We start from the raw sequence: 25,753 nt of genomic DNA, 5'->3' as shown, positions 1-25,753 counted from the left end.
AGAAAGTGAAACTCTCACAACATTAAAAGTAAGGGGTTGAACATAAATCTACATTAAAAATCTTTCTCCGTGAAAAGTAGGTGTAAAAGCCACCAAATGGAAGCACGGGTCCACGATTATTTTGTCGACGTTGACAAAACCAACCAAGTGGCACTCAGAGGGGCACATACCTCCGCCAAGGAAGAACAATCCGACTCTGGATCAAGTACAAATTGGTGCTGAACGTCAAGACACAAATTTGCAGGCCAATATTGGAAAAATATTCTTTTGCAACGATAGAAGTGAGGGCAGAGAACTCATCAAATTTCTAAAAATAACACCACATACTATTTCAACCTGTATGCAGTGTATGTTCTATAATAGTGAATATTAATTTCACTTTTTTAAAGTGAGCTACGAAGTGATATTTGACAAGACGCACCTCAATGCATGTAAAAGGTCTTGTGGCACTCCTCCAGTTTTTCATGTGAATTTAGTTGAGTGCAGTTTGAACCGAACTGGAATGCCGAAAAGTACAACAGAGCCGTTTGTCAAGTTCCAAAAATCTTCAAGAATCCCAGTATTGGTCCGTAGTTAATACGGTTAATTAACATCCCATAAAACAGTGTGAACAACGCAAGCAAAAAAAAACCCAACATATACTGATTTAAGCAGTGGTAGCCCCCACCCCAGGTCACAGCCCAATGGGGGTCTGTACAGAAATAGGTCATTTGTCACACATGATGTCTCGGGGCAGGGGCCTGCATTATAGATGAGCCCAAACAGCCCGTCTCAGTGAGCACTCAGCCGGGACCGCCTTGAGAGGTGGGCGGACCTGCGACCAGAACTGCTCCGGAAGGGCCGCGCCGGGACGCCGTTAAGTCAACACGCAATCACCGCCGGCCGCGTTTTGGCCAAGAGTCGTCTCATCCCGGTTTTAGACGTTCCACGCATTGAAGTAGATCTGGGGTTCGTATTTGTATTACCCACGTCTGCACCTGAACCCCCAACCCCCCCAAATCTCCCCCGATGCCTCACCATCTGCCTTGTACATCACAACTTCTTCATGCTTTGTTTTTTTTTTTTTCTTTTTAGCTAGCATTCACACATGGACACATTTTCCACGGCCTTGCCATGCGTTTTCCTTTTTGTCATAAAGTGTATTCGCAAAGCCCGAGGAGTGAGGTTTTAAAAAGGAGGATGCGAGGGGATGGGAGGGCGGGGGGGGGGGGGGGTGAAGGCACAAGTGCTGCACCCATCTGTTCCGCCAGTGCAGGTGGAGTCCTATTCACTCAGTTCTATGTGTGTGTGTGAAGAGGTTGGGGGTGGGGGGCAGGAAGAAAGGAAGTGCATTGAGAAGCAGGCAGTGGAGTGATGGAAGGGCAGAGAGGGAAGCGAGCGAGAATGGGGGGGCTGGAGTGGGGCGACGGTGGGTGGTGGTGGTTGGGGGCTTTCGGTGATCTCTCTCCTGAAGGGGATAATGGGCGAGGAGCGCATCGCAATGGCCGCCGTGTAGTACCCTCCCTGCGCAATTAGCCAATCGGCGGCCGGCTCCGGCAGCCAGGAACGCACATAAAAGAAGAACATTGCAGCAGAGGCGCAGAAGGAGACTGCGAGGCGAGCAGGGAATCGAACGCACACGATAAAAAAAAAAAAGGGAAAAAAAAAACACTCCAAAGCAGAAGCCCCCCTCCTCCTCCTCCTCCTCCTCCTCCTCCTCCATCTCCTCCTCCTCCTCCCATCCTTGGACACACCCTGCCGAGGATCACTGCTTCTCCGCTCTACAATATTTTTATTACCGCCCTCCACCATCGGAGAGAACGCACCTCTCTTCCACCGCCGTCATCCTGCAGAGAAAACCCCCTTCTCCTTCTTCTTTTCATCCTATCGAGGACCCCATACAACCTCCATAAGCAGAGACACCTCCCCCCCACGCCCGTCAGGCCCCAGTTTGTATTTTTTTTTTATCTTTTTTTTTTTTCCCCTTTTCATTTTTGGAACTCCGGAAGGGGGCCGCGCGAGCAGAGCACCGAACGACCGCCGCCGAGCTTCCGCAGTAAAGAGGGACCTAGATTTCCTTGCCGTTGCGCATCAAGAATGGTTACTGTACGTATGCCTTCTGCCTCTCTGGTTTCCTCTATGTCGGCTGCGGGGGGGGGGGGGGGGATGCTGGGAATGCATGTTGTGTTTCTCCAGCCTCTTTGTGTTAGTGCGTACACATGTGATGCGGCCATCTCGCCGCCGTTAGTGTAAACACAGCTTTTAGGCGATTCGGGGAACGCGGCGACGTAGGTAGGAAAGGCTCGTGCTGTCGTTTCTGCCTACGTTTTTAGCATATTACGACAAGGGCTCTGTAGTCGTCTTTTTTTTTTAATCTCGATTATAAATTCCACTCTCTCCATATCGCCTCGATTAATGGCGATATAGAATTCTGCACAAGGGAGAAATGCGTTTGTGGGGGGAGTAGAGGGAAGAGGACGGGGCGTAAAGTTGGTTTCCTTGGCCTGGCGCGAGCATCACAAGGATGCCGGAGACAAAACGCGATACACCTCGGAGGCTGCTCCATTCGGCGAGGGAAGAGAGGAAAAGAAAAGAAGCAGAGGCGAAAGAAAAAAAAAAAGGTCGAGTCAGTTCGTGTTGGGGGGAGGAGAGACGTTACGCATCCTGTGCCTTTGCCTTTCTCAAAAGCAATGACGCCAAATTTACGACGCTAACACGCGAGTGAGCGATGAGAGTTAAGCGGTCTCCATTTTATTTCTACAAAAAATACAAGGCATTGGCTTGCTGCCGTGGCCTGTGGTCCGTTTTTTTTTGGGCGTGTCTCACGCTGGACACCCGGGCCTTGGAGCCCAGTATGTCCACGTTGCAAGGTCCACACCAGACTTCAATTCAATGAATTCTCCATTCAATGATTCAATTGCTAGAACATGTATATATTTTTTAATTATGTTAAATTATAGCGTTAAATAATACAATTTCCAGTAAAACGTTTTTTTTAACAGCAGGACATGTAATTACAATCGGAGCATTTCGTAACAATTATTCCAATTTCTTTTATCTTATTACCTATCACACACACACACACACACACACAGATAGAGTATATGTCACCCCTCCCACCTCCCACCCTTTACCCTACTATACCCCCAGGCCCCTCCCTCCCTCCTTCTCCCCCCACCCCCAATGCACGCACACGTACGGGCCGCAGCCCTCCTCCAATGCCGCTACCGCAGTGCCAAAGCGACTAAAAAAGCGTTGAGTCAGACAACCTTCCCGAGGCTCTTACACAATTCAAGGACAAGGACGAGCCGAGGCCACCGTGGCACTAAACCCGTTTTCATCGGCTATTGCCTTTCAAAAATATATTGATACGACGTGATGATTTACGAGCCCCGGTTAATTCTAATTTTGCTGTTTTTAGTTATTTTCCCGAGCGAGGAGGCAATGGACATGAAACGTAATTAACGTTATGCAAGAGGTGAGCTGCTGCTGACTGTTATTGTAAAATTATCAGACAAAAGCCACGAGGGAGGGGAAAGGTTTACATTTTCCCGCTTGCACGTCTCGCGCCACCTTTACTTTTTAACAAGAATAAAACGGATCCGTCAAAATATCTACGCGGTTTTGATTTGGATTTTATTGACGACTTGACTGTAAGAGTCATTGTCCCGCAGCCCCCCGCCTGGCCGCCGCGCACACGCACAAAGCGCCACTGTTGGCATTAATATTCATAGCGCTGCCGCGGCCTGTGCAAGAGGGAGAAGAGGAGGAACGGGTGGCTCTTTTGTTTGGGCCTGTCAATACGTTTATTCAGCAAAAAGACTGCTGCTCGCTGGGTGAATGCCTGCAGAGCTCGCAGGGAGGGATGTGGGCACGTGGAGCCGAGGGTGTAGGGTTGGGTGGGGGTGGGGGGTTGGGTGAAGGTTATATTGGAAAGACGGACAAATGAGAAATGTACTTTTTCATATTTAATGAAAGGACAGTGCAGGAGATGAAGATGTAAAATGGCCACTCCCTTTTTTTCAGCACGCTGGATAGCGCTCAGGCTGATAGTATTTCAGTGAGCTGCCGTTTTGTGAAAGCAGCACTCGGCTGCTATCTTGTGCAGTATTTTTAAATTCTGTTTCACCATTTTTTTTTTTTTGAAGCATTAAAAAGATCGACGGCGTCTGACATGAGTTGTGACTTTCTTTTTTTTTTTCGTTCCACAGCTGCCATGATAATCCCTTAAAGTGCGGAGAGTGTGCCTAATGCCCTTTGTTTGGGATAATCCCGTAATCTGTGTTATTTAGACGGCTCATTTACACTTCGGCCTAGCATGCGTTTGAGTTGACAAAAGAGGTATGTTGGATAGAAGTGCATTTATAGAACAAGGAAGTGGCTTGTTATTATTTGCAGGTGTCACATGCACCCTTTTCAAGGTCAGCCTTGCACTTTGAAGCAATTTAAAGGTGTCTTATTTTTTATGTTGCTTCTTTTAAAGAAATGATATGAGCGTAAATGCAAATAAATGGTGTTTTCAATAGATTTGTCACTTCTAGTACACTATTTGGTTATCTTTTATTTATTTTTGATAAAACACCAACAAATACAAAGCCATGAAAATGCCATATTAAAAAATTTCAAGCAAGTGCAGTCTACGTTTTGGATTTTGTGTCACTTTTGATTTGGACAAGTGTTGAGAAAAAAAAAAAAGAAATCCCCAAAACCGAGATTATTCCTGATGGTCGCTACGCGCGTTTCCCTTCGCTTCACATCTCACTTTCATTTAGTTTCTAGTGATTCTCACAGTGCGCCTAACGTGTGATGACTTCCAGTGTACATCACATAGCCTGCAGTGCTGCGCTGCATTTAGAGCAGAAGTGAATTGGCAGGCCTGTTTACATGCGACTCAAAGGAAAGGAGAGAGGCGGAGAAGAAAAAAAACAAGTCTGCTTTTAGGTGTAGTCATGCAGCACCTCACTTTTTTTTGGGGGGGGGGGTTGTTATTATTATTAATGTGTGTGTTGTTGTTTTTTTTTTCTTCTTTTTGGGGTGATCTCTGAGTGTAGGCCGCGTGTGAGCTTGGCAGCGAGCGAGGCAGGAGGAGGAGGACTCTTGTGTTTGCGTGCGTGTCTGGCTGGGTGTGCGAGAGGAGGCTGGCCTCGTGTTTGCGTGCGAGTCTGGGAGCATGTGTAGGCGATGCTGATGCAGTAGATTAAATATTAAGGGAGATCTCACTGAACCCCAAAATAGAAGAAGGAGGGGGGCAGGGGGGCGGGGTCCGGGGGACTGGAGGGGGAGTGCGGCGGCGGCAGTGGTGGGGCAGCACGGCACTAGCATAACAAATTGAATTCATTGAAAATCTTCAGAGATGATTTATAAGTGATCATTTTAAAACCTTTTCTTTTATTAGTTAGCAAACAGGGAATATTTTATGATGGATGTCAGTTATGCCAGTAGCACTAAAGGGAACATTTATATTCTTATTTGTGATTATTCATGTAATTATAAGCCCGACACGAGGGTGTTGATGCAAAGCAAACTCACCACCGTCTGATTTCTGATTCTTCACAGATGAAATAATCCCCCAAAAGGCTTATTAAAGGAGTAAAGCATCCTCTAGATAGAAATCTTAATCCGCATTGCCGGCTGCAACTTGCTAATCTCCGAGGGCAGCGCCTCACACTTATGTGAAATGAATGAAAAATTTTACTGTTTTTCGCTGCCCGAATATGTTCCGTCCCCACCCCGCTTCAAATGCTTTTGTCGTATTTGGGACACACGCAGTTGCTCATATTCCTGTTAGTAGGCCGCGTCACATCACATAATGCAAAAATTTGGTGGGGGGGGTTTGAATTGCAACAAATACGAGCGCAGTTCTCATCACCGTCTCGACGTGACAGATTGCTGTTAAGTATTTTTATTTTTAGGACGGCAAAACCGTGCCCGCGTGTACCCGTTCCACTTTCATCTTCTTTTTGACTCGCGTGTCTGCGCTTGCAGTGTAACGTCGGTATACCCAGAGGAGGAAAAAAAAAAAAAAAAAAAAAAAAGTCTTACTGGGCGTGGACTTACTGTAATAGAAGCGGACGCAAAGCTTGGAGTAAGAAAAAAAAAGCCACGAGAGGTAGCCATTAGACACAATGCAGTCTTTGAGGGGCGGTTGCCCGGGCAACCTGAAGGGGAGGTGAGGCTGGGAGGAAGACTGCAGGTTTGCAGCGATGAGGGGAAGAGGCAGGTTAGACCAAGCTATTCATAGATGCTGGAGGAGATGTGAGAACATGCCACACACTTGATGTATGTGCTTAGACACAATGGAAGGCGGGTCCAGAAAACTCTCCAGCTGAGGATCACCACACGTAGGATTCATATATATATATATATAAGAATACATAGAATCTTTGAAAATGGAACGATCCCTAAAGAAATCGAATAAAGATGGGGATGTGACGTGAGGGACCGTCCATGCCAGGAAGGGCAACAGTCATCTTAAATAATGTTAACATGAGCTCATTTTAATACACGATGACGATATTCCAGGTAGAATTTGGGATGATGTTTTCAGGTTGCAATTTCAGGTCGCACCGCGCCAAGAGACTTGGAGGATTGTCTTTTTTTCCTTTTATATTTATATACAAAACGTGTGCGCCACAGGAAATGTGACAGTGTTGCGTTTGTGTTTTTTTTTGGCACTGGGAAATAACAAGACTAAGACAAGTGAGAGAAGGGGGGGGGGGGGATATGAGGGGAAAGTGGAGCAGGAAGTTTCGTTTCTGACCACACAGCTGTTATTTGAGAATCCCCCGTGGAACAAATTAAGCGACACAATGTGGTGCGGGGGCAACGCGCAGACACACAAACAAAAGTACCGGCTCGTGCACTCTTACTCCACCTGCAAAATATTGATATTCTCCATCGAACGAGGCGCGGGCTATAAAGGCTCAAAAGCTCGCCTGCGAGCCGCCCCAGGTGTCGTTTCCCCCGCGCCGCTATCGCCGCCGTCCGTCCCCTTTGTCATGATGTAATGCTGTTTGACCCTAAAAGTGAGCGGGGGGATTGAGAATGGAAAAAAAGGACTGTGACATCTGCAGGACCAGAGGCAGGGAGCAGGAAGAGGAGGGAGGGAAGGGGGGGCTGTATATTAAATCAGCCTGAGCATCCATCTCCATTTTAGCAATGCTGATTCCTGACCTTTCCCTGTGACAAGGACAAAGAGGGAAGCCTCTTTGTGTGTGTGTGCGCACGTTCTTATCTGTATGGTTACCATCAGCATTTGTACACCGCGCAAAATGTCAGCCAATCTGACGCCACCGTCTCTCTCAGCAGATAATCAGCACCATGGAAACCCAGGTGTCCAACGGTCCGAGCGGAACCAGCCTGCCCAACGGCCCAGTCATCAGCACCAACGGCGCCACGGACGACAGCAAAACCAACTTGATTGTCAACTACCTGCCCCAGAACATGACGCAGGAGGAGTTCAAGAGCTTGTTCGGTAGCATCGGGGAGATTGAGTCCTGTAAACTGGTCAGGGACAAGATAACAGGTAGCCAGTCGCTCTCGCTTCACTCCCGGGATTCGTTCTGACGTCTGCAATCGGTAAAACGAAAACCGTTCCTCAGGTCAGAGTTTGGGGTACGGCTTCGTCAACTACGTGGATCCAAACGACGCCGACAAGGCCATTAACACACTGAATGGTCTCAAACTACAGACTAAAACAATCAAGGTGAGTGAAGCGTTGGTTCGAAAAGAAAAAAAAGAAAAATCCTCATTAGACAAAAAGGGAGGAAGCGCAGATTTACGTCAAGGGGCTTAAGGGAGGTGACGAAAGACGTAGCGGGGAGCGGAGGGGGCGGAAGGAGGCAGAAGGTAGCGGAGACGAGAACAAAGAAGGGTGGAAGGGATGAAAAGGGAGCCAGCGGAGGTCAGAAAGCACGCCGAGGTTATTGTGATGGAAATGTAATTAGGAAGCCTTGCTGCGGCGCACGAGGGGTCAGGCCAGGTTACCCCCATCTGCCTCCAATAGGGGCTAATTAGGGGTCTTATTTTTTTTTGGGGGGGGGGGGGGGCAAATCGAATGAGGGGGGGGAGGAGGGAGCGCGATGTTAATTGCCACCATCCTGTCGGCCGCCCCCTCCGAGTTGAGTTCAAAAATGATTGGGACAAAGTGCAGCAGTATAAGAAATCAAATCTCCCGCTGAGCAGAGCAGGTGATCGTCTGACAGCTGCCTGCCAACGAGGCGAGGAAAAAGTAAAACATAGGGCAACCAAAACAAGTCCATGTGTTTCGTGTCTTTCTATGCCGACGAAACTAGCCAGTACGTCAATAGCCACCAAATTATTTACAGTTTGAGTCCCTTGGTAATGTAATGGTTCTTTGAACTCTAGTTTCTCCCAGTTCCTTGCTGAGATTTTGCATGAGACTTGAATAGAAATGGAGGGGGGGGCAAGTCCTTGTAATATGGGGGCAGCAGTAGAGTGGTAGGGGGTATAAGAGCTGACAGGATTAGAGGCCATATGGGCCTCAGGCACCATCTGTATTGTGGGAGAGGCAGGGAGAGGGTTAATTATAGGGCAGCCTCTGCTCCCCTAATGTCGCGGCTCCCCCACCCGGCTTGTCCAGAACACCCTAATCACCGAGCGGCACAACCCTCCTGCTTACACATAGCGCACAATAGATAGTGCTCGGCGAACACCTGTATTCATTTCCAAAGATATCGCTCGAGCCGTCTGATTCGAAACACGATTCAGAACCCTTGCGGACATCACAGCTAATCATACGGGTGGGGAGGGTTTTTGAAGCGGAACGAGCGCCAGCGCGAGCGGCGCGTCGAAAGGTTGTCAAGGATCCGGCGAGGCTCGCGATGCATTTTAGCCCGTTTGCCAGTGGGCTTGTTCTCCCCGGAGGATGGAGACAAAGGAGAAGAGGCAGGGCCGGGGGGTAGGCAGCTCAGCCTATCTCTGACAACACGCACTCTGTCTCGAACGCGGGACTCACGACAAGCACGACGACGTGCTGAGCTGGGCTATCTCTCAGTCGCGCTTTTGCACACAAGAACATATTGTTTTGTTTTGTTTTTCCTTACAATCAGATGTTTCTCTGGAACGTTCTGAGAGCGGACCAAACAGAAGGGATGGAAAGTGTTAGCGATAGAACGACAGATGCACCAGTGAAATAAGATAGGATTGCAACACTTAAGGCTTATTGTTGTTCTCTTTTGGAGTATTTAAGCCATCGACTCACGGGCTTAGTTTGGTCAAGAGGTAGCGGATGATCACATTTCCTGTGATCGTCACAGAACGTCATTGCCTCTTGAGCTCATAAAGAGACAAAGGGAAGCACACTACTTTAGTACTTCTGACTCAGATTGCCTAATTTCTTGATAACTGTTTTTTTTCTTCTAGGTATCGTATGCCCGGCCGAGCTCGGCTTCGATCCGTGACGCAAACCTCTACGTCAGTGGACTACCCAAGACCATGAGCCAGAAGGACATGGAACAGCTTTTCTCCCAATACGGTCGTATCATCACATCTCGCATTCTAGTGGACCAAGTTACAGGTATAGCCTTATTTCACATTAGCGCCACGGAACTCTACCTAGCTTTTGTCACAGTTGTTCCACGGGCTCCGATCCTGGACGCCAAGGTAGTGACGTTGGCGTGTTTTCTTATTCGGAGCAGGCATATCACGGGGAGTGGGCTTCATCCGGTTTGACAAACGAAACGAAGCAGAGGAGGCCATCAAGGGCCTGAACGGACAGAAGCCTCTGGGCGCTGCCGAGCCCATCACTGTCAAGTTTGCCAACAACCCCAGCCAGAAGACGGGCCAGGCCTTGCTGACTCAGCTGTATCAGACCGCCGCCCGACGCTACACGGGGCCCTTGCACCACCAGACGCAGCGTTTCAGGTACTGAACCTGAACACCCTCACGTCACTCACGAGACCAGCACTAACCAACACGGAACAAGATGTTTTCAGGCCAAGTCAGGCGCCATTTGCCTGTATGGCAATGTTCAAAAGGGAATTTAACTATAAATCAATATATATTACAGGGTTGTCCCTGAAAGAAGCGGTGGGTCTGTGAACAGCTTTAATGAAGCCGTCGGCGACTCTACGAGTCTGGCTATGCTAAATTGGTAGAGTACGCTTAAGCAAACTCAAGCTCATTATTTTAGAACAATGTGAGCTGTGTCAAAATGTCATAGTTGTGCTCTGAAATGGAATACCATTAATGACTCAACAGTCTCTACAAGTATTAGATCATTACCAACCCTCGACCACGCTACTATTCATTCTTTGGCAGTGTCCAGGTACTAGAAAGTAGCACAGGCCAAACACATCTGGAGTCCTGACTGTGTCCTCACCACAATTCTCCTTACATTTAGGGAATCGTGTGGTTGAAAAATTCAAGTGTGCATATCCTTAAAACTTTTTCTCTGATTTTTTTTTTTTTTTTTTTTTTAAACTGCAGCGTGATCCCTTCTCTCGGAAAGGGACCAGATCCAAATAACAGCTCACAGCCCATGTAAGAGGCAAGATTTTTACCATAAAAGCACAACTTTCAGAATCACATGCTGATTGCTTTCACTGCGGAATATTTCTTCATATTTAGTATGAGATTTAAAGGGGAGTCAAAGAAGTGCTCTACGATTGGCTTGCTGTCCTAACAACACTACAATGATTTTTGTAATTATTGGATTGTTAAAGAAACAAGGATACAAGGTATGCTTTAAATCCCTGCGGTGGAATCCATTTGGGGAATGGGACAAAATTGTCAGAGGCCAGTAAATATGGTAGAGCGGTTTGGCGAGACATGGCAATGAAGGATGCCCTCTGGAGGCCGGCTGGCATGCAGCGAGCTCCGTGCATGTAGACTGAAAGGCCAGCCCTGCCTTGTAGATCTCCTAACTAACTTCTCCATCCCTTCACTCTCCCTCTTGCGTTGCAGACTCGACAATTTACTAAACGCCAGCTACGGAGTCAAGAGGTAAATGCCAAAAGGTGTATTTTCAAAAGCATCCATGCTAAAAATGACAACTCAAACAAAGTGCCCGGAATACCATCTGCTGACTTGGGAATTAGACAACAGCCTGTAACGGCAATCAAGTAGCCCCATCGCAGCAGGGTATTCTGGCATGGCTTTGTTTAACCTTTCTTTTCATTTGGTTTTATTTGAATCGATGGAAATAATTTACGTCTTTATTTACAAACTAACATTGTCCTTTCAGTTGATTTAATGTCCCCTTTTTTTCACCAGCATGGACATTCCAGATTGCGTTTTTTGCGTCTGTTTGCTCCAGTTTTTGTATGATTTGACTCTTAATTTGCTTTTCATCCCTCTCTAGGTTTCTGTGTTTCAATCAATCAACACTGTGGTTTCAGTTGAACATTGTGATTCATGTGTTCGATTCTTACAGCAGAAACAAAAAGCACACTGCGTGGGTGTCTTTGTCTCAGGGCACACATATTTGTCATTTTGTTACAAAAGCAGGTAGTTTGGAGCCACTACTGGATAACATGGGGATGGGGGTTCCGTGACTCCTTCTCCACGCACAAAGTTAGACACGCGGACACCAGAGATAGTGTAGAGCAGCGAATGCTGTGTGGAACTTCAGAATGACACCCATGGTAGTTCTCCCACTCTCTTCCCCAGATTCTCACCAATCACCATCGACAGCATGACCAGCCTCGCCGGCGTCAACCTCACAGGTCCCACCGGAGCCGGCTGGTGCATCTTCGTGTACAACTTGTCGCCCGAGGCGGACGAGAGCGTCCTGTGGCAGCTCTTCGGACCATTCGGCGCCGTCACCAACGTCAAGGTCATCCGTGACTTTACCACCAACAAATGTAAGGGCTTCGGTTTTGTCACCATGACCAACTACGACGAGGCGGCAATGGCCATCGCGAGCCTCAACGGCTACCGCCTGGGCGACCGCGTGCTGCAGGTTTCCTTCAAGACCAGCAAGCAACACAAGGCCTGAGAGATGGGCCGCTGGCGCCACACCTTTGACCTGCACAGGGGGGGGGGGGTTAACCTGAAACCCCCTGTGCCATCACTTTATATATGGGCCTGGACTGAGTCTCTCTTTGACGCTTTCGCACACAAATCCACAATATATCGTCGCAAAACACACACAGACACCTGCAAACACATGCCGACACACATGACCAAACCTATCCACAGGCAAGCATCCACAGGTCAGAGTTTCAAACAAACACACTAGTGGGAGTTTTTCCGTTCTCCTTCCACAACATGCTAGACCTTCCCTGCCTTTGCCTGGATTGAATTACAAGGGGTACCGTAGCTGGTTTGTTGGGTTAGGGGTTAAGAGCTATCTATTTAGGAGACAGTCTAACGAATGTGACAAAGAATGTGTTCGGAATGCTTTGATTGAATTCAGGCAAATGATGGCGGAAAAAAAAAAAAAGAAAAGAAAAAGAATAGCGATCAAAATTTTAACGAATATGTGCAATTTTACCCAAAACTTTGAACCCATCACATCTGCCAGTATCGAGCTGGAGAGGATGGAGTCACTTTTTTTACACTTGGGCATTTTGAATCAGTGACTTTTTTAAGATCAAAGAAAATGAAATTAAGACAGTGTTCTCTTATATACGTCTATCAAAAATATAACTATATATTCAATATATAAGGTGGTAATAATAGCCGAATATGTAAGCATTTTCTAAAAACGTTGACTACTGTTTCCTGACCTGCTTTAGGCGGGTGCCGAGTGTAAAGGCAGTTTCTCTTCCCCTGCGTGAGCTTGTTTGCGCCGACCCGACGCCTTTTAAGTGAGCTTGTGAATCCGGGAACTGGAATTAAAAACCAAGTCATCGCTTTAACTGCATCAGTGCATAAATTGCCATGAGACGCTTCTGGCAAGCAAAAAAAAAAAAAACAAAACAAAACAAAAACAGAACCTAAACGATAGTTCTGACATATCTGGTTGTTGCTGGCACGTTACCAAACCCGAGACAGCCCGTGTGACCAGGCTAATGAAGTAACAGCAAAGTTATAACGGGGAAAAAATATATAGATTGGGATTGATCAATCGCACGGCAGGGGTGCAGATGTACCACACACTTGCAAAACCTTGAAAGATTGAAAACCGTGATATGTCATCTCATCCCCTGACAGAATATTAAAGTTTAGTCCGCTGTGTTAAAACAGTAACTGAGAACCGAAGCTCTCCAAATAAAAGGACCAAACATTGACCGCAAGCGTTGTTAGGACTATCCCTCGACGTAAAAGATGAGTCATTCCTGAAGCTTTGACCGATGCTTCTCGCTTTTATTTCCAAACCTCCTATCGAAACCGCTCGGCGCGTTCCAGAAGCCGCTGAACTCCCGCCCCGGCAAAAGAAAACCGAGCAACGTCAAGCCGGCAAATTAAGTGTCGGATTTGGGCTCGTGTCTAAAACAGAGGATGGAATTTCATCTCACTGCTTCTCAAAATATCTCTAGCCCGGTGCCGTGGAATTTGTTTACGGCACCCTAGATGAAACATCAAAGCCCACCCCGTCTTACCTGATGTGTCTGTCACGCGGTAGACGAGAGCTCTACCACGGGGAGGGGATAATGTCTTTCGATATCTGCACATGATCATAGATTAAATAGGGTCAACTATATTCAAGACATGTTTGCTTTTTGCTTTTCTAAATGACGCTGTGTTAGCCAAAGAGGACGATCTCTTTGAAAGGATTACATTAGAGATAAATCTATTTTTATACATACAAAGGAACAAGACCTTGTGCTGAATTTTTACAGATTCTTAAGCTTGGGAAAAAGAAAAAAAAATTGGGACATCGCATGTCTTTATTTTCAACCCTCTGATGTTTGCAAGCGCGAGGGGCGGGGAGAGCATGCGGTGTACGGGTGGGGATCTCGGGAAGGGGGCAAAGGAACACTGTATCGCACACACCAACTGAAAACTGCTCGACCGTGACTAACCTTTTGGAGACAAACTTGACAGTTAGGAAAAAACTGAACAGAATCTGACATAAAAAAAAAAAAAAAGAGGTCACGCTCAACCGTTCGTGGTACGACGCGCGCATCTCTACTTCGGAGTGCTCCGACACTCGTGCTGAATTCGTGTACAGTGTTGCTTCGTGTTTGGCTCTTTAACTTGTAAATCCCGGATGGAAAATACAAAAAAAAAAAAAAAAAAAGAGAGAAGGGGTTACGGTGAGACCATCTCATTGCTCATCTGACATACAGAATTAGCTGCTTGCAATGCAAAAACAAAAAGAAAAAAAATGAGGACACTAGATTCAAAATGACAATATGCGGCCTTGTGGTAAACACTGAGCACGAGTCCTTAGATTTGTTTTTTGTTTTTTTTTTTTGCCAAAGAGTTTGCTTTGCAAGTCAGTGAAACTTTAATGTACCACCCCCTCCCCCCATTAATTGCCGTACAAATCTGTTATTTCAGGTGTCTTTAAGACCCCCTCCGCAACTTGACTCCCTACTTTTGAACGTTCATTTGTGAATCCTAAAACCGACCGAGCTCCGTTACGTTGAAACATCACAGCAGTGAGCAAAAATCCCACGTGAACACATTTCACCCAGACGCCGACTGCCAAAAAGGAAAAAAGCATATCAGAGACAAGCCATGAATCATAATCATATCACCTCGCGATCAAGGGAAGCATCGGATACAGTATACCTCCCCGACATTTCACCACCAAAAATCACAGCACCGCTTCAAATACTTAATCTAGCATTCGTCGACCTCACTGCTGTTGCTTCACTCGACTATCTTAAGTGGGGCATCAGCGCCCGAATACCGAATTAATTTTTTTCGATGTTAGGGAGGCCGAGACTGGAGACGTCCAATCTATTACAGTCCACCCAAAAAAAAAAAAAATTTTAAAAAGCCCGGAATGACCTTTCATACGCACTCTACTCAAAGACCCCCCCCCCTCACTCATAATGTACAGAAGAGAGCCGAGGAACAGGAAACAGTACCACACGCACACACACGCGCGCCGCTCCAGCGACAACAATAATCATGTTTAAAGAAAAAAAAAAAAAGACAAAAAAAAAAACCAAACAAACTTTCCTATGGAACAGTAAGTGCAATGTGCTTTGTTTTTATATTGACTGAGAACAAATGATATATATTTTTTAAAAAAGAAACTAAACGTCACACTGAAAAAAGGTTTGCGGAATAGCGACGGGAACAAAACAAGCAAAACGAGATCAGACGGCCGACGGCGCTCGGATGAGCCGGCTCGTTAAGGAAGAACTCAAAACGAGAGCTCTGATCTGTAAATTTACATAACGACCTCCTCAGCCCCCCTAATTTGTGCTCTGACCATGCAAGCTCAAACGCACCGACCGAATCGAGCAATCCTCAGTGACCTTGAAAGGAATACTGTCTAATAGATCATCATTTTTTTAGCCCATGTCGACGGATTATCTTTTTTTTTTTTATTTTCTTTTTCCTCTTGTAATTTATTGATTTCAAATGCATATCAGGACTCACTTGTTAAATGAGTGTATTTGTGTTGTTGATGTTGCCATAGAGAACACGCATATGGGTCAAGATTATGTTTGGTTACATTGATTGGGGACGGTTTGTTCTTTTTTTTTTTTCCTCCATTCTCCGATTAGTTGCAGTTTTTTTTTTTAAAGTGATATGCCGATTTTAGACTTAGTTAGATTCTTTTGGTTCAAATCAAACTGTGTTCGATTGTGTTTGTAAAAGTCTGTGGTAGCTTTTGTTGCAACATAAAAATAATTTAAAGAGAAAAAAACTCAAAATAGCGCCAACAAACTTGTATTATTTGGGCGACTTTAAGCTTGTAGTTTTAACTTATTGTTAACTTAAAAACTATTTATTATTATTATTATTATTATTGCCTCGTATAAAGTATGTTTTGTGTATATTTATGGTTTATTTCATTCTCTTTGCAAGGTTAAAAGATTTTTTTAAGTTTGTTGCCAAAATCGTGGTTACACCATTTGGTTTCTTGGGGAGAAAAAAAAAAAACAAAAAAATAAAAAACAGGGGGACAACTAGAAAAAAAAAAACTCTAGAAGTTTTGATTTGGAAAACGTTCTCCATAGTCAAAGAATGCACTGCTATATTTAACTAATTGAAGTGTATAAACATACATGCTGTGTGCTAGATGTTATGCCTTTACTGCCTGTGTTCTGTTTGTCTTGTTCAATGAAAAATCTTCTTAATTATTTAACCTAATCACAGTCTTGTTTTTATCCCCCCCCCCCCCAACCGCTCAGCCAGCCCCCTGAGACATGGGACCCCCCCAAAACACTCTCATTTCACTTTGGGCATTGATCCAGAAGATGGGGGCGGGGCTGTCCCTCACAAGATGCTTTCCTGTTCACGCTTCTTGAAAATGCGGACATTAGGGAGGATTTGGTAAAAGCTGCTACGTCAATTTGTGCAAGCAGAATGTTTTTGTTTTGGGCCAAAAGATGAGCAGGGAAGCGAGTCAAGAGCTTGGATAGTTTTAGACGAACGACAAACAGCATGAAGGTCTTGTTTGAAAGCGGGAAGGGGGGCGGCGAGTGGTTCTTCTGTTTCTCAACCAACTGTATTTTGTGTCTATTTATTTATTTAGAGGGGGACGCAGTATATTATTATTAGTGATGTTTTTTCTTACATTTTTCCTGGAACGGTAGAACAAAAAAAAAATTGTGAAAACGATCAAAAAGTAGTGGAATACAAACACTCATACATACTTCCAGACATGACCAAACGAGCAATGAGAAACAAACAAAACAAAAAAAAAAATACAAGTAAAACCTTTCAGTTTAGTTTAGAATATTTACTACTGGAATTTCAGCTGAAGACGCTTGAAGACTTTTTCATGGAATTGTTTAATTATTTGTACTTTAAATGCCAGAAAAAAAATAAAAGTTACAAATATGAGTGGGCCCCATTTTGTTGTCTGGACAAACATACTGTCATTTCTTTTTTCAATTATGACAAGACGCTACAGTATATTCATGTAAAACAAACTATTACACTAAAATATTACAGGTTGCAGATAAATTACTTAAAAAAATATCACCAGGTATATGGGATGGGTTCAATTTATGCACTTTAATTTCAAGTATATACTGTTCACAAGTATTGAAATTGTTTAACTTAAAAATGAGTGATTCCAATTTTGTCATTTGAACAAAGACATTACACAGTCGCTTCCTGAATTATGACAAGATGTTATTTAATTATGAACAAAAGTCTCCATGACGTATCAAGTTGAACCTCGATCACTTCATTTCCCCCCCCCCCCCAGAGAGATGGACAATATTACAAGACTTATGAGAAAGAATTGAACCACAACTCTAATACATTTTTACACAGGTAATGTTGATTTTTTTTTTTCTTACAAAGACAACAAACACAGGTAGAAGCACTGTTTTGTTTTTGTTTATTATTATTTAACATCATGAAATAATGCGGTGGCTCCTTCTGATTTCCTGTTGCCGTGGCTACGAGGTCCCTGGTGAAAAACCTGCAAGAGGGACAAACACGTTCACTTCGGCACTCCTTGTTGTCGCGTGAAAAGTCCTTTATTTGGGCGTCAAACCCCCTCTCGGGTTGAACTTCCGAGGACTAAGCACTAACCAGCAATGTGGCCATTTTGTGTGCTATTTTAAGGCCAGCATTTACAGCACATTATTATTATTATTATGGGAGATTTTGACAAACAAGGACAACAGCAACAACATCAGCAAAGAAAAAAAAAACATTTAAGCAGCCACACATGAAGAACAAACATTCTGGATCAATGAATGACAATGAAACCGACAAGATTCTCACAGAATATAGTAGATTAAGTGCAAACAGATAATTAAAAAAGCGAGCATGCTTTTGTATGACACATTTTCCACGAAATGGAAAATAGGAGAAAACGGTTCGCATGTAGCCAAACTCCAGGCAAAAGCAAGGGCTCTAATCTAATCAACTTTCGCACATTCTCCTGCTAAATTCTTGCGAGAGCGCTACACATGCTGCTATGGTGTTAAAAACAAAAATGAAACGAGTACGCATGCACTTTTATTACACTGTAGTTAGCATGGGCAACCACCGAGGCTTCAGAAACTGCAGTGCAGCATTTCAGCGCTGCCAAATGCTTCTATCCGACACCGCGTCGTTAAACTGTCACATTTCATGTACTTTTGTGCCTCTATTAACGTAATGAAGTCTTAGGAAGATGCCATTACCTTGCCTCTGATGCGGTCCTGCCCGTTCTTCATAGAGAGAGAGAGCAAGCGAGCGAGTGAGCGATAACGGCATACCGACCCATTACCTCGCCATCAAATGCCGAGACGCGCGATACTGTTGCGTAACCACGTCCACTGCGACATCATATTTTATTTCATGAGCTTTGTGGTGAAGAATCGAGTTTACAGAGCAGATTTTTTACATAGTTTAGCAGTAAAACGTGCAAAGCCAAACAATGCAGTGGCATGCATTATCATGTGGAACGACTTCTATATTTGAGAATAACTCACAAGTTGGAGGGGGTTTAAAGTTCAGTATGCTGATGCATGGGGTCCAGAGTGCTGGGGTCCGGGCACAGGGCGGGAGTGGTGAACTCCATCAAGTACTCGCAGCGACTGGGTTCCGTCGTGGACGTCACCACAGTCTCTTTCCCACATTTTAGCTTCACCTGCAAGACAAATCCAAACGTTGTAGATCGCATGCTTTGTTGTTGTTGTTGTGTTTTTTTCCTTTTTTTTTTTTTTTTTTGAGAGCACCGACAAAGACACACCGTGGTAGATCTGTTGGGGCCTTGCCAGCATCCCATTCCATTCTCGTACTTCATCACGCCGTAGACGTTCCCCTCGGGACCGTCCCAATGACCCCATGTCCTGAGCATGAAATCATTCCTAAGATGCCAAGACGCGAGCCAAGTGTTCAACGAAGGACATTTTGCGTTACCCTAAGCTGGTCTCCGAGCCGCCGTGCTTTGGTTTCTGGGATACTCGATTGAACGGGCAGAGCCTGTAGATGTACCTGAGAAACAAAGAACGTTATTAGCGCCAAATAACCCGTCGTAAAACAACACCACATTGGCACATACTCGCTAGTAGTGAGGTCGTAGCACTGGCTGTAGAGGTAGGCAAACTCAGCATTGGACCCAAAGTCTGAGGTGGTTTCCTTTTCCAGGTTCCTGCACAGAAATCCACATTGTCAGCATTTGTGAGGCTGAATCGGGCTCAATTTACACCGTTATTAAATCCAACATTTGGGATAGGCAGGGACGGCATAATAAATCATTGAATCAGATGCGTCAGGCCTTTTTCAAATGTGAATAAACAATGGATAACGATTGGAGATCTGCAAATGCCAGTTCAGCGTAAATACACAGATCAAATATTTACCCATCAATGCCATGTCGATGCCATCAACGTGTACAATGCGAGCCCACCACTCAAGTTTCAGGGTACATATGAAGTCACTCACATTTGAAAAATTTACGGGTGTGGTCAGTCGTGCTAGCAGATAAAAGTTGCGGGTGTGATTAGGGATGGAATCTCAAGACCTTAAAATAACATGACTGTAAATAAAAAATGAAATAAACGTATCACTAAAATAGAAAACAAAAGTTTCAAACGCAGAAATGATTATTTCCAATTTCAACTGATATTGGTAGAACATGACATAAAACAGAATTTAAAATTTTTCATCAATAAAAATTCTTGATCTGACAAACTTTATCGAAGGAAAAATTAAATGCACTGGCCTGTCAAGGAATGAACACAAACGGTCTATACTCGCAATGTTTTGAAAATGCTGAAAGTTTAGTTCAACATAATCGGTGTTAGTGGCAACAAGCTAGTGATTTATTGTAATAAACATTCCTGTCGGCAATCGTGATGTATTGTTATAATCTAGCCTAATTTACGGCGCTATCTATTGTCAATTCATTGATAAAAGCTACCAGTAGATGATTTATATCTTCCTAAATCATGTAGAGCGGAAAAGCTTTCAACTCCACGAGGAAAATGACTGTTGGCATTTAGATATATGGACAGTCTAGTCTAACGTTAGAAACAAAGTAAATCACAATCTCATACTTATTATATTTAGATACTGAAACATTACCTGTATTATATCCCAGAAATGTTTTCAGTGTAACTGAATTTTCTTTGACAAGGCTCATGATGCTGATGACTTTCGACGTAAATGCGCTCGCGGTACGTGAAGCAGCTCTGAACACGCGCTTTTGGCCTAACTTCCGAACATGCTCAGAACGGTTATCTTGCATTTCCTGTTTCCGGGTGAATACTGATTGTTTAGGAGCAGGCTTGCTTTGTGAACAACGTTTATGAAATAAGCACATAAATTAATGTCAAGACTACGCAAAATAAGCGATGTCTTTCAATATCAATTTTTTCTACTCGTAACAAATACTTGCTTGACCGTGCAGATTTGCAAGGCTGCTCGTCAAATGTGAGTGACTGCATATGGAGTGGGTTTTGTTTTTTGTTTTTGGGAGGGGGCATCCCTTTTGGAATTATGGCTAAAATATTCCTTGGTTTCATAGGACTATAACAAAATCCCCCCCCATCTGTTTATGAAATATCAAATGTAGGGCGTTTAACATAATGCAATTCTATTATTACTAATTAATGTATTACTGTTTCCTTCTGCGTCGTAGTCGCCTGGTGCTTGTATGACTGGAAAGCGAAGTCAGCGGCATTCCGAGTAGCGTACTTACTTCATCTGATCATCCAGTTCCCGGAGAGCTCGCTCAGCCTCATCAAACTGCTCCCTCGCCTTCTGGGCAGCTAGCAAAGCAAACACGCAGGATTCAATTACGAGGCCTTTACGAGGAATATAATGCACACATGTCCGCAACATTAGCTACGCCTACGCGGTTTAATGAGATCAAACCTGAGCTGCGACGAGTATTGGGGCATTTCAAGTAGCTTTCGAGCACCAGCGTACTTCAGACGTGCAGACCTCTCTGGCAGCCGTGGCATGCCGGCCAGTCTCCGCTGGCATTTTAATGCTTTGCGGTACTTCTTCAAATGATTTCACGTTAACTTTCTTGTGTCTAGTGCCATTGCAAAGAAGTTCAATCAGAAATTGCAAGCCAAAGTCCCCAAAACGTTTTGTGAGTAGTAGTCACACTGACACCTGAATGTCAGAGGAAACCAGGTTGGGGGAACAAAGATTCACAATCTGGACCTCAGAACTGTGTGGCGGACGTGCTGACTACTCCTAACCTACCGTGCCACATCACTGTTACACAACATGAAAAAAAAATGAAAATTAAAAAAATATATATATATAATAAAGACATGCCGGACACATAATGTAATAGTAATTTATAATAATTGGATTTTCATCAGGATCTACATAAGGGGTGTCAAACTCATTTTTGTCGCGGGCCACATTGTAGTGACCATTTCCCTCAGAGGGCTGTTATGGTGAAATCCAAAGAAACCCTAAATTGCCTCATCATACTCACACATGAAATTTATGAACTACTTTTGGAATCAGAAAAAACAAGCATGATTGGAATCAAAAATTCTGATAATATCTCAACATTATCATTTACGATATATGACAATTTCAAATGTCGGGACATATTTTCACAAGAATCTTGAATTTTGACACCGATGATTTGCCTTCGCGGGCCACATAAAATCATGTGGCGGGCCAGATCTGGCCCCTGGCCCTCTAGTTTGACACCTGTGATCTACATGACAAAATTTGTTTTTTTTTGGGGGGACATTTCTGGTTCCACAGTTATCTGTGGAAATGTTTTTTTGGGTGGCATCACAAAAAAAAAAAAAAAAGTTATTTGGAAAAACAAAGCACTTTGAACGCTAGGTATGTTAGCTAATCTCATGAGATTTGTAGAAGTGTCACATAATAATGGTTTGAACTTTTAAGGCACGACTTTGGCATGAGTCACGCAACGCTACGATCAACCGGGAAAACATATTTCGAGAGTGATTTGTCATAGCTGAGTCACGGCGGCACATACCATCAATGAGGTTCTGCGTTTCTTCATTGTAGGGCGGCATGGTTCCCTCGTCCTCGTCATCCTTCTTTTCTTGGATCGCGGGAGGTCTCTGTGTGATGAGCGCAAAAACACAACGCACACAGATTGTTGAGTCACAGGAACTTTTTCTCACACATTGCAGCAGCTCCAAAAGCGTACAATGTAGTCTGCTTCATCTGGATCGTCATCATCTTCCTCCTCTTCGTCCTCCTCCTCCTGATCGTCATCATCATCATCATCTTCCTCTGGGATTTCCCCCTCAGAGTAATGTTCAGAGTCATTGTCGAAAAGAGGTTCCCTCGTCTCCTCGGGCGGCGTCTCCGCCGGCGCTTGGGCCTGATGCCGACAGAGGACCCACGTTACCGGACTTGAGCCCCGTATGGACGGAACGCGCCATCGGGGAGAGCCTACCGACGTCTTACCTCGGAGATGTATTTATCTTTGACGTCCTTCCAGACGGCCTCAAACGCTGCCGCGTCCGCTTGGTCCACGCCCCCCAAAAGGGCCTGTGTGCAAATTCAAACACAAACGTGACGTTAACTGTCAGCGCGTAATTACTGCTATCTCGGGGCTTTCAACAAAGGCTTTCTTTGAGTTAAATTACTCAACGCATTTAACACGTTGCATCATTAAATTGCTTGTCAGTGTCAGTTAATTTGAGCAGTTTGAAGCCAGACACAAATTGAAGAGCAAACTTGTTTTGTTGAATTTGTAACGTAAACCAGGGGTCGTTGAGTTCGTATCTCACTGGGGCCTCGACTCCCCCCAGGAAGAGCATCCGGCGTAAAAACTGTGCCAAACAAATATGAGCGTTCATCTGAGATGTCACACTGTGGCGACCCCTAATGGGACAAGCCGAAAGAAACTTACATTACATGTCTCGCAAGTCATTCACCACAATAAAAATAAAAAGAAAATAAAGAAACTGGAACAGATGTAACGGGTACGCTGCCAATTTGGCCAACATTCTTCTACATATTTCTATTCCTACCACTACTACGACTACCGCAATTCCCAGCCTCGAGAGCGTACCTGGTTGTAAGCCTCACTTAGTACATTTGTAAAGGAAATACCATTTGGTACATACACACGCCGCAGCTGTGTAGAAGCCACAAGTGCCCACATTGAACCGCACATTGAAATATGAGATATTTACAAAGAAAAGCGGTACATAGAGATATGAATGTTTGCGCCGCAGTGCTAACACTAGCGCCCCTAAAGCTAGCGCTGCTAATGCTAACATTAACGCTAGCGCCGCTAATGCTAACGCTAACGCTAGCAGTAGCGCCACACTAACATGCGCACTAACATGGCCATGTGAGAAAAGTCGTGGTTTATAGTTCGGAAATTACGGTACTCTCTTTCTTCTTTGTATTAACTAGCAGTCTCAAAGGTCAATCTTGGTATCATAACGTGTGTGGTGTACTCTGTTTGTAATCTTGAGGACACTAGCCAACAAAATAACAGTAAGTACACACTTGCCAATGTTTCTCATGTCATGCATGAGGTCTGTAATTTAAAAAAATAATAAGACGAAATCAGTTGAACACAAGTGTCTGTACCTGAGCCTCTGCTTCAGTGAAAGTACCATCTGAGTCTGTATCAAGCTCACTGTGGGCCTGAAGTTCAGGCACGGTGACACTGAAATCAACACATTGCGTTAGTGGATCAACCCAGCTCAGAGTAATCTCACAAAACAAATTCATACACACATAGGAGCCAGCTGCATGAGTCAAAACGAATGCACTGAACATAAACGTATTATTGCTTGTGATACGCACAAACCATCGCCGTCATCATCCAGTTCGAGAAACGCTTCAGCCATGCGAGCCTTGTCCTTCTCGGCGCGTACGGCGGCCTTTTCCTCTGCACAAACAATTATTACATTCAATGCGTGATTGATGACCTCCGCGTGAGTTGCGAAGTTGCACCGTTGGGACGGGTCTATTTACCTTCCCAAGCCTTGAGATGGCGCTCTTTAGCTTCTTTCTCGGGCTCCTCTGCCGTTTCCTTCACGGTTCTCAGAGACTCCACCTTCTCCTCCAGCTGTTTCTTACTGGCCTCGAGTTCTAATACTTTGGCCTGGCGGGGAAAATAAGTGCATTTGATCAAACAACCATGTTTTAATGAAATGAGAAATACATTAGCTGTGGGTTTTGTCGCAGGAGATTCGTAATCCAGCTATTAAAAAAATTAATAAAAATCTAATTTTCAGAATATGCTCCTTGAATTTTAATCTTCATCCACACCTTCTTTTCCTCCAGACCCCTCTTGGCCTCCTGAATGAGTTGCTGTTTGAGAAGGAAGCCCTCCTTTGCAATCTCGGCCAGCTTTTGCAGACTCTCTTTCTCTTTGCGCCCCAAATCCCTACGATTGAAGAAGCAATTTTTAAATTGTGGCTCGGCATTCAACGCTCGGTTCTGGCCCTAACAGGAGTGAAAAACTATCACTGTGAAGGTACGAGGCAGGGATTTTCTTTCAATTCTTTTTGTAATAGAATTATTCAAGTCATTTGATGAATCCTCATGTTAATTTCCCCGCCACCCCACTTTGCCACGTGTTACCTGCAAGTGTTTGGGCAGCTCGCACCGCTGTTGTATTCATCAGTTGCATCACAGCAGTCTGTAAATTGCACATTTGCATTAAATATAAATCCTGACGTCATCAATGTAGATTAAAAAAAAAATAATAATGAAATTAGAGGCCTTACCGCAGACGCCGTCATTGATGCGGGACGACGGGATAAAGACCGGTCTATGACCCGCGTTAGTGCAATGGAAGCTGCCGTTGGGGCAAGCCGGAGTTCCTGCAAGCGGACAAACGGGCGTCACGCGTCAAAAGCGATTTGGAAAGTACGGTGGCTGGCGAATAGACAAACCTGGCTCGTCCGAACCATCCTGACAGTCACAGTAGTCGTCGTTGACCCTGTCAAAGGGGATCGTGCGGGAGCCATCCAAGCAAGTGAACGGTTTCCCCTCCACGTAAAAGTGTTTTTCTGGGGGGGATAATGCAAGATACCAATTTCCAATTAGTCATGTTGACAGACTAAAAGTCTTTTAGCATGCAGTATCTTGACTTATGAGTACCAGTTTCCTATCACTCCTGGGACACACAACGGTGCAATTTCCCTAACTTAAAAGTTTGATATCATAGAAAAACATGAGCATTTTTGTTGTCAACTTTTCTCTGAAACTTTAACTAACCATTAAAATAGTTTTCATCAGTACTTTCTTTTTCTTTTCGTTACAAAAATGTCCTGGCGTTTTGTAGGGAACTGCAACAGAATAATGCAATTTCCATACATTTCAATGAGGAATGTTCATTTGAGATACGAACGATTTAAGCACAAGCATTAAAACTCGCAAGTCAAGAGACCGCCGTACAAAAATCCCATCTCACTTGACAGTGGGACACCACGGGGGCGCTGAACTTCCACGGCCGAGACTGCCGCACTCAGGACCAGCAGAGGGATGAAGCTAAGGCAGCCCGTCGCCATAACGCCGCTTTGCTCTCTGTCCAACACACAACGGGACCATTAAAAAAACGCTAAAACTCTCGATATTTTAAATCAAATAAACGGCGAGACTCGTGTGGCTTTAAGCGAATGAGTCTAAACAAAGGAAACACGTCACGTATTTAAAATGTAAAATTTACCCGTCACGTTGAATTGTCTTCCGCTTGATGAACAAGCTAACGGCTACTCTTAGCCTGACCTCGCGCTGCAGTTCCGGAGTGACGCAATGCACATGCGCAGAGTCCCACCCAACTGCCTTTTGCGAGCTTATGATTGGT

The 25,753-nt window shown here is 44.6% G+C and overlaps 2 protein-coding genes across 5 annotated transcripts; one reads left to right on the top strand and one right to left on the bottom strand.

Annotated features, from left to right (window-relative positions):
• Window positions 1-1,764: 1,764 nt before the first annotated feature.
• Window positions 1,765-15,725, top strand: elavl3 (ELAV like neuron-specific RNA binding protein 3). 4 transcript variants are annotated; one of them, XM_061847194.1, is made up of 8 exons: window positions 1,765-2,085; window positions 7,288-7,504; window positions 7,581-7,684; window positions 9,364-9,517; window positions 9,639-9,864; window positions 10,906-10,944; window positions 11,446-11,448; window positions 11,611-15,725. In XM_061847194.1, the coding sequence occupies exons 1-8, from the start codon at window positions 2,077-2,079 to the stop codon at window positions 11,936-11,938; spliced, it is 1,080 nt and encodes a 359-aa protein (XP_061703178.1). In that variant the 5' UTR covers window positions 1,765-2,076; the 3' UTR covers window positions 11,939-15,725. The 4 variants fall into 4 exon arrangements, with proteins under 4 accessions (XP_061703178.1, XP_061703179.1, XP_061703180.1 ...); XM_061847195.1 differs by lacking the exon at window positions 11,446-11,448 and adding an exon at window positions 10,429-10,482 and having other exon boundaries at window positions 9,636-9,864; window positions 11,590-15,725; XM_061847196.1 differs by lacking the exon at window positions 11,446-11,448 and having other exon boundaries at window positions 9,636-9,864; window positions 11,590-15,725.
• Window positions 15,726-16,172: 447 nt separating this feature from the next.
• Window positions 16,173-25,722, bottom strand: prkcsh (protein kinase C substrate 80K-H). The gene is made up of 18 exons (XM_061845059.1): window positions 25,616-25,722; window positions 25,361-25,473; window positions 24,840-24,956; window positions 24,672-24,767; window positions 24,526-24,583; window positions 24,211-24,328; window positions 23,914-24,043; window positions 23,743-23,827; window positions 23,524-23,602; window positions 22,384-22,467; window positions 22,121-22,297; window positions 21,944-22,031; window positions 20,666-20,735; window positions 19,025-19,114; window positions 18,883-18,957; window positions 18,713-18,812; window positions 18,453-18,610; window positions 16,173-17,449 (listed from the first exon to the last, which is right to left on the bottom strand). The coding sequence occupies exons 2-17, from the start codon at window positions 25,455-25,457 to the stop codon at window positions 18,467-18,469; spliced, it is 1,608 nt and encodes a 535-aa protein (XP_061701043.1). The 5' UTR covers window positions 25,458-25,473; window positions 25,616-25,722; the 3' UTR covers window positions 16,173-17,449; window positions 18,453-18,466.
• Between the last annotated feature and the right edge of the window lie 31 nt (window positions 25,723-25,753).

Source organism: Syngnathoides biaculeatus, chromosome 16 (assembly GCF_019802595.1).
Source record: "Syngnathoides biaculeatus isolate LvHL_M chromosome 16, ASM1980259v1, whole genome shotgun sequence".
Taxonomy (NCBI): Eukaryota; Metazoa; Chordata; class Actinopteri; order Syngnathiformes; family Syngnathidae; genus Syngnathoides; species Syngnathoides biaculeatus.
This window is presented reverse-complemented; position numbering and strand designations above follow the sequence as displayed.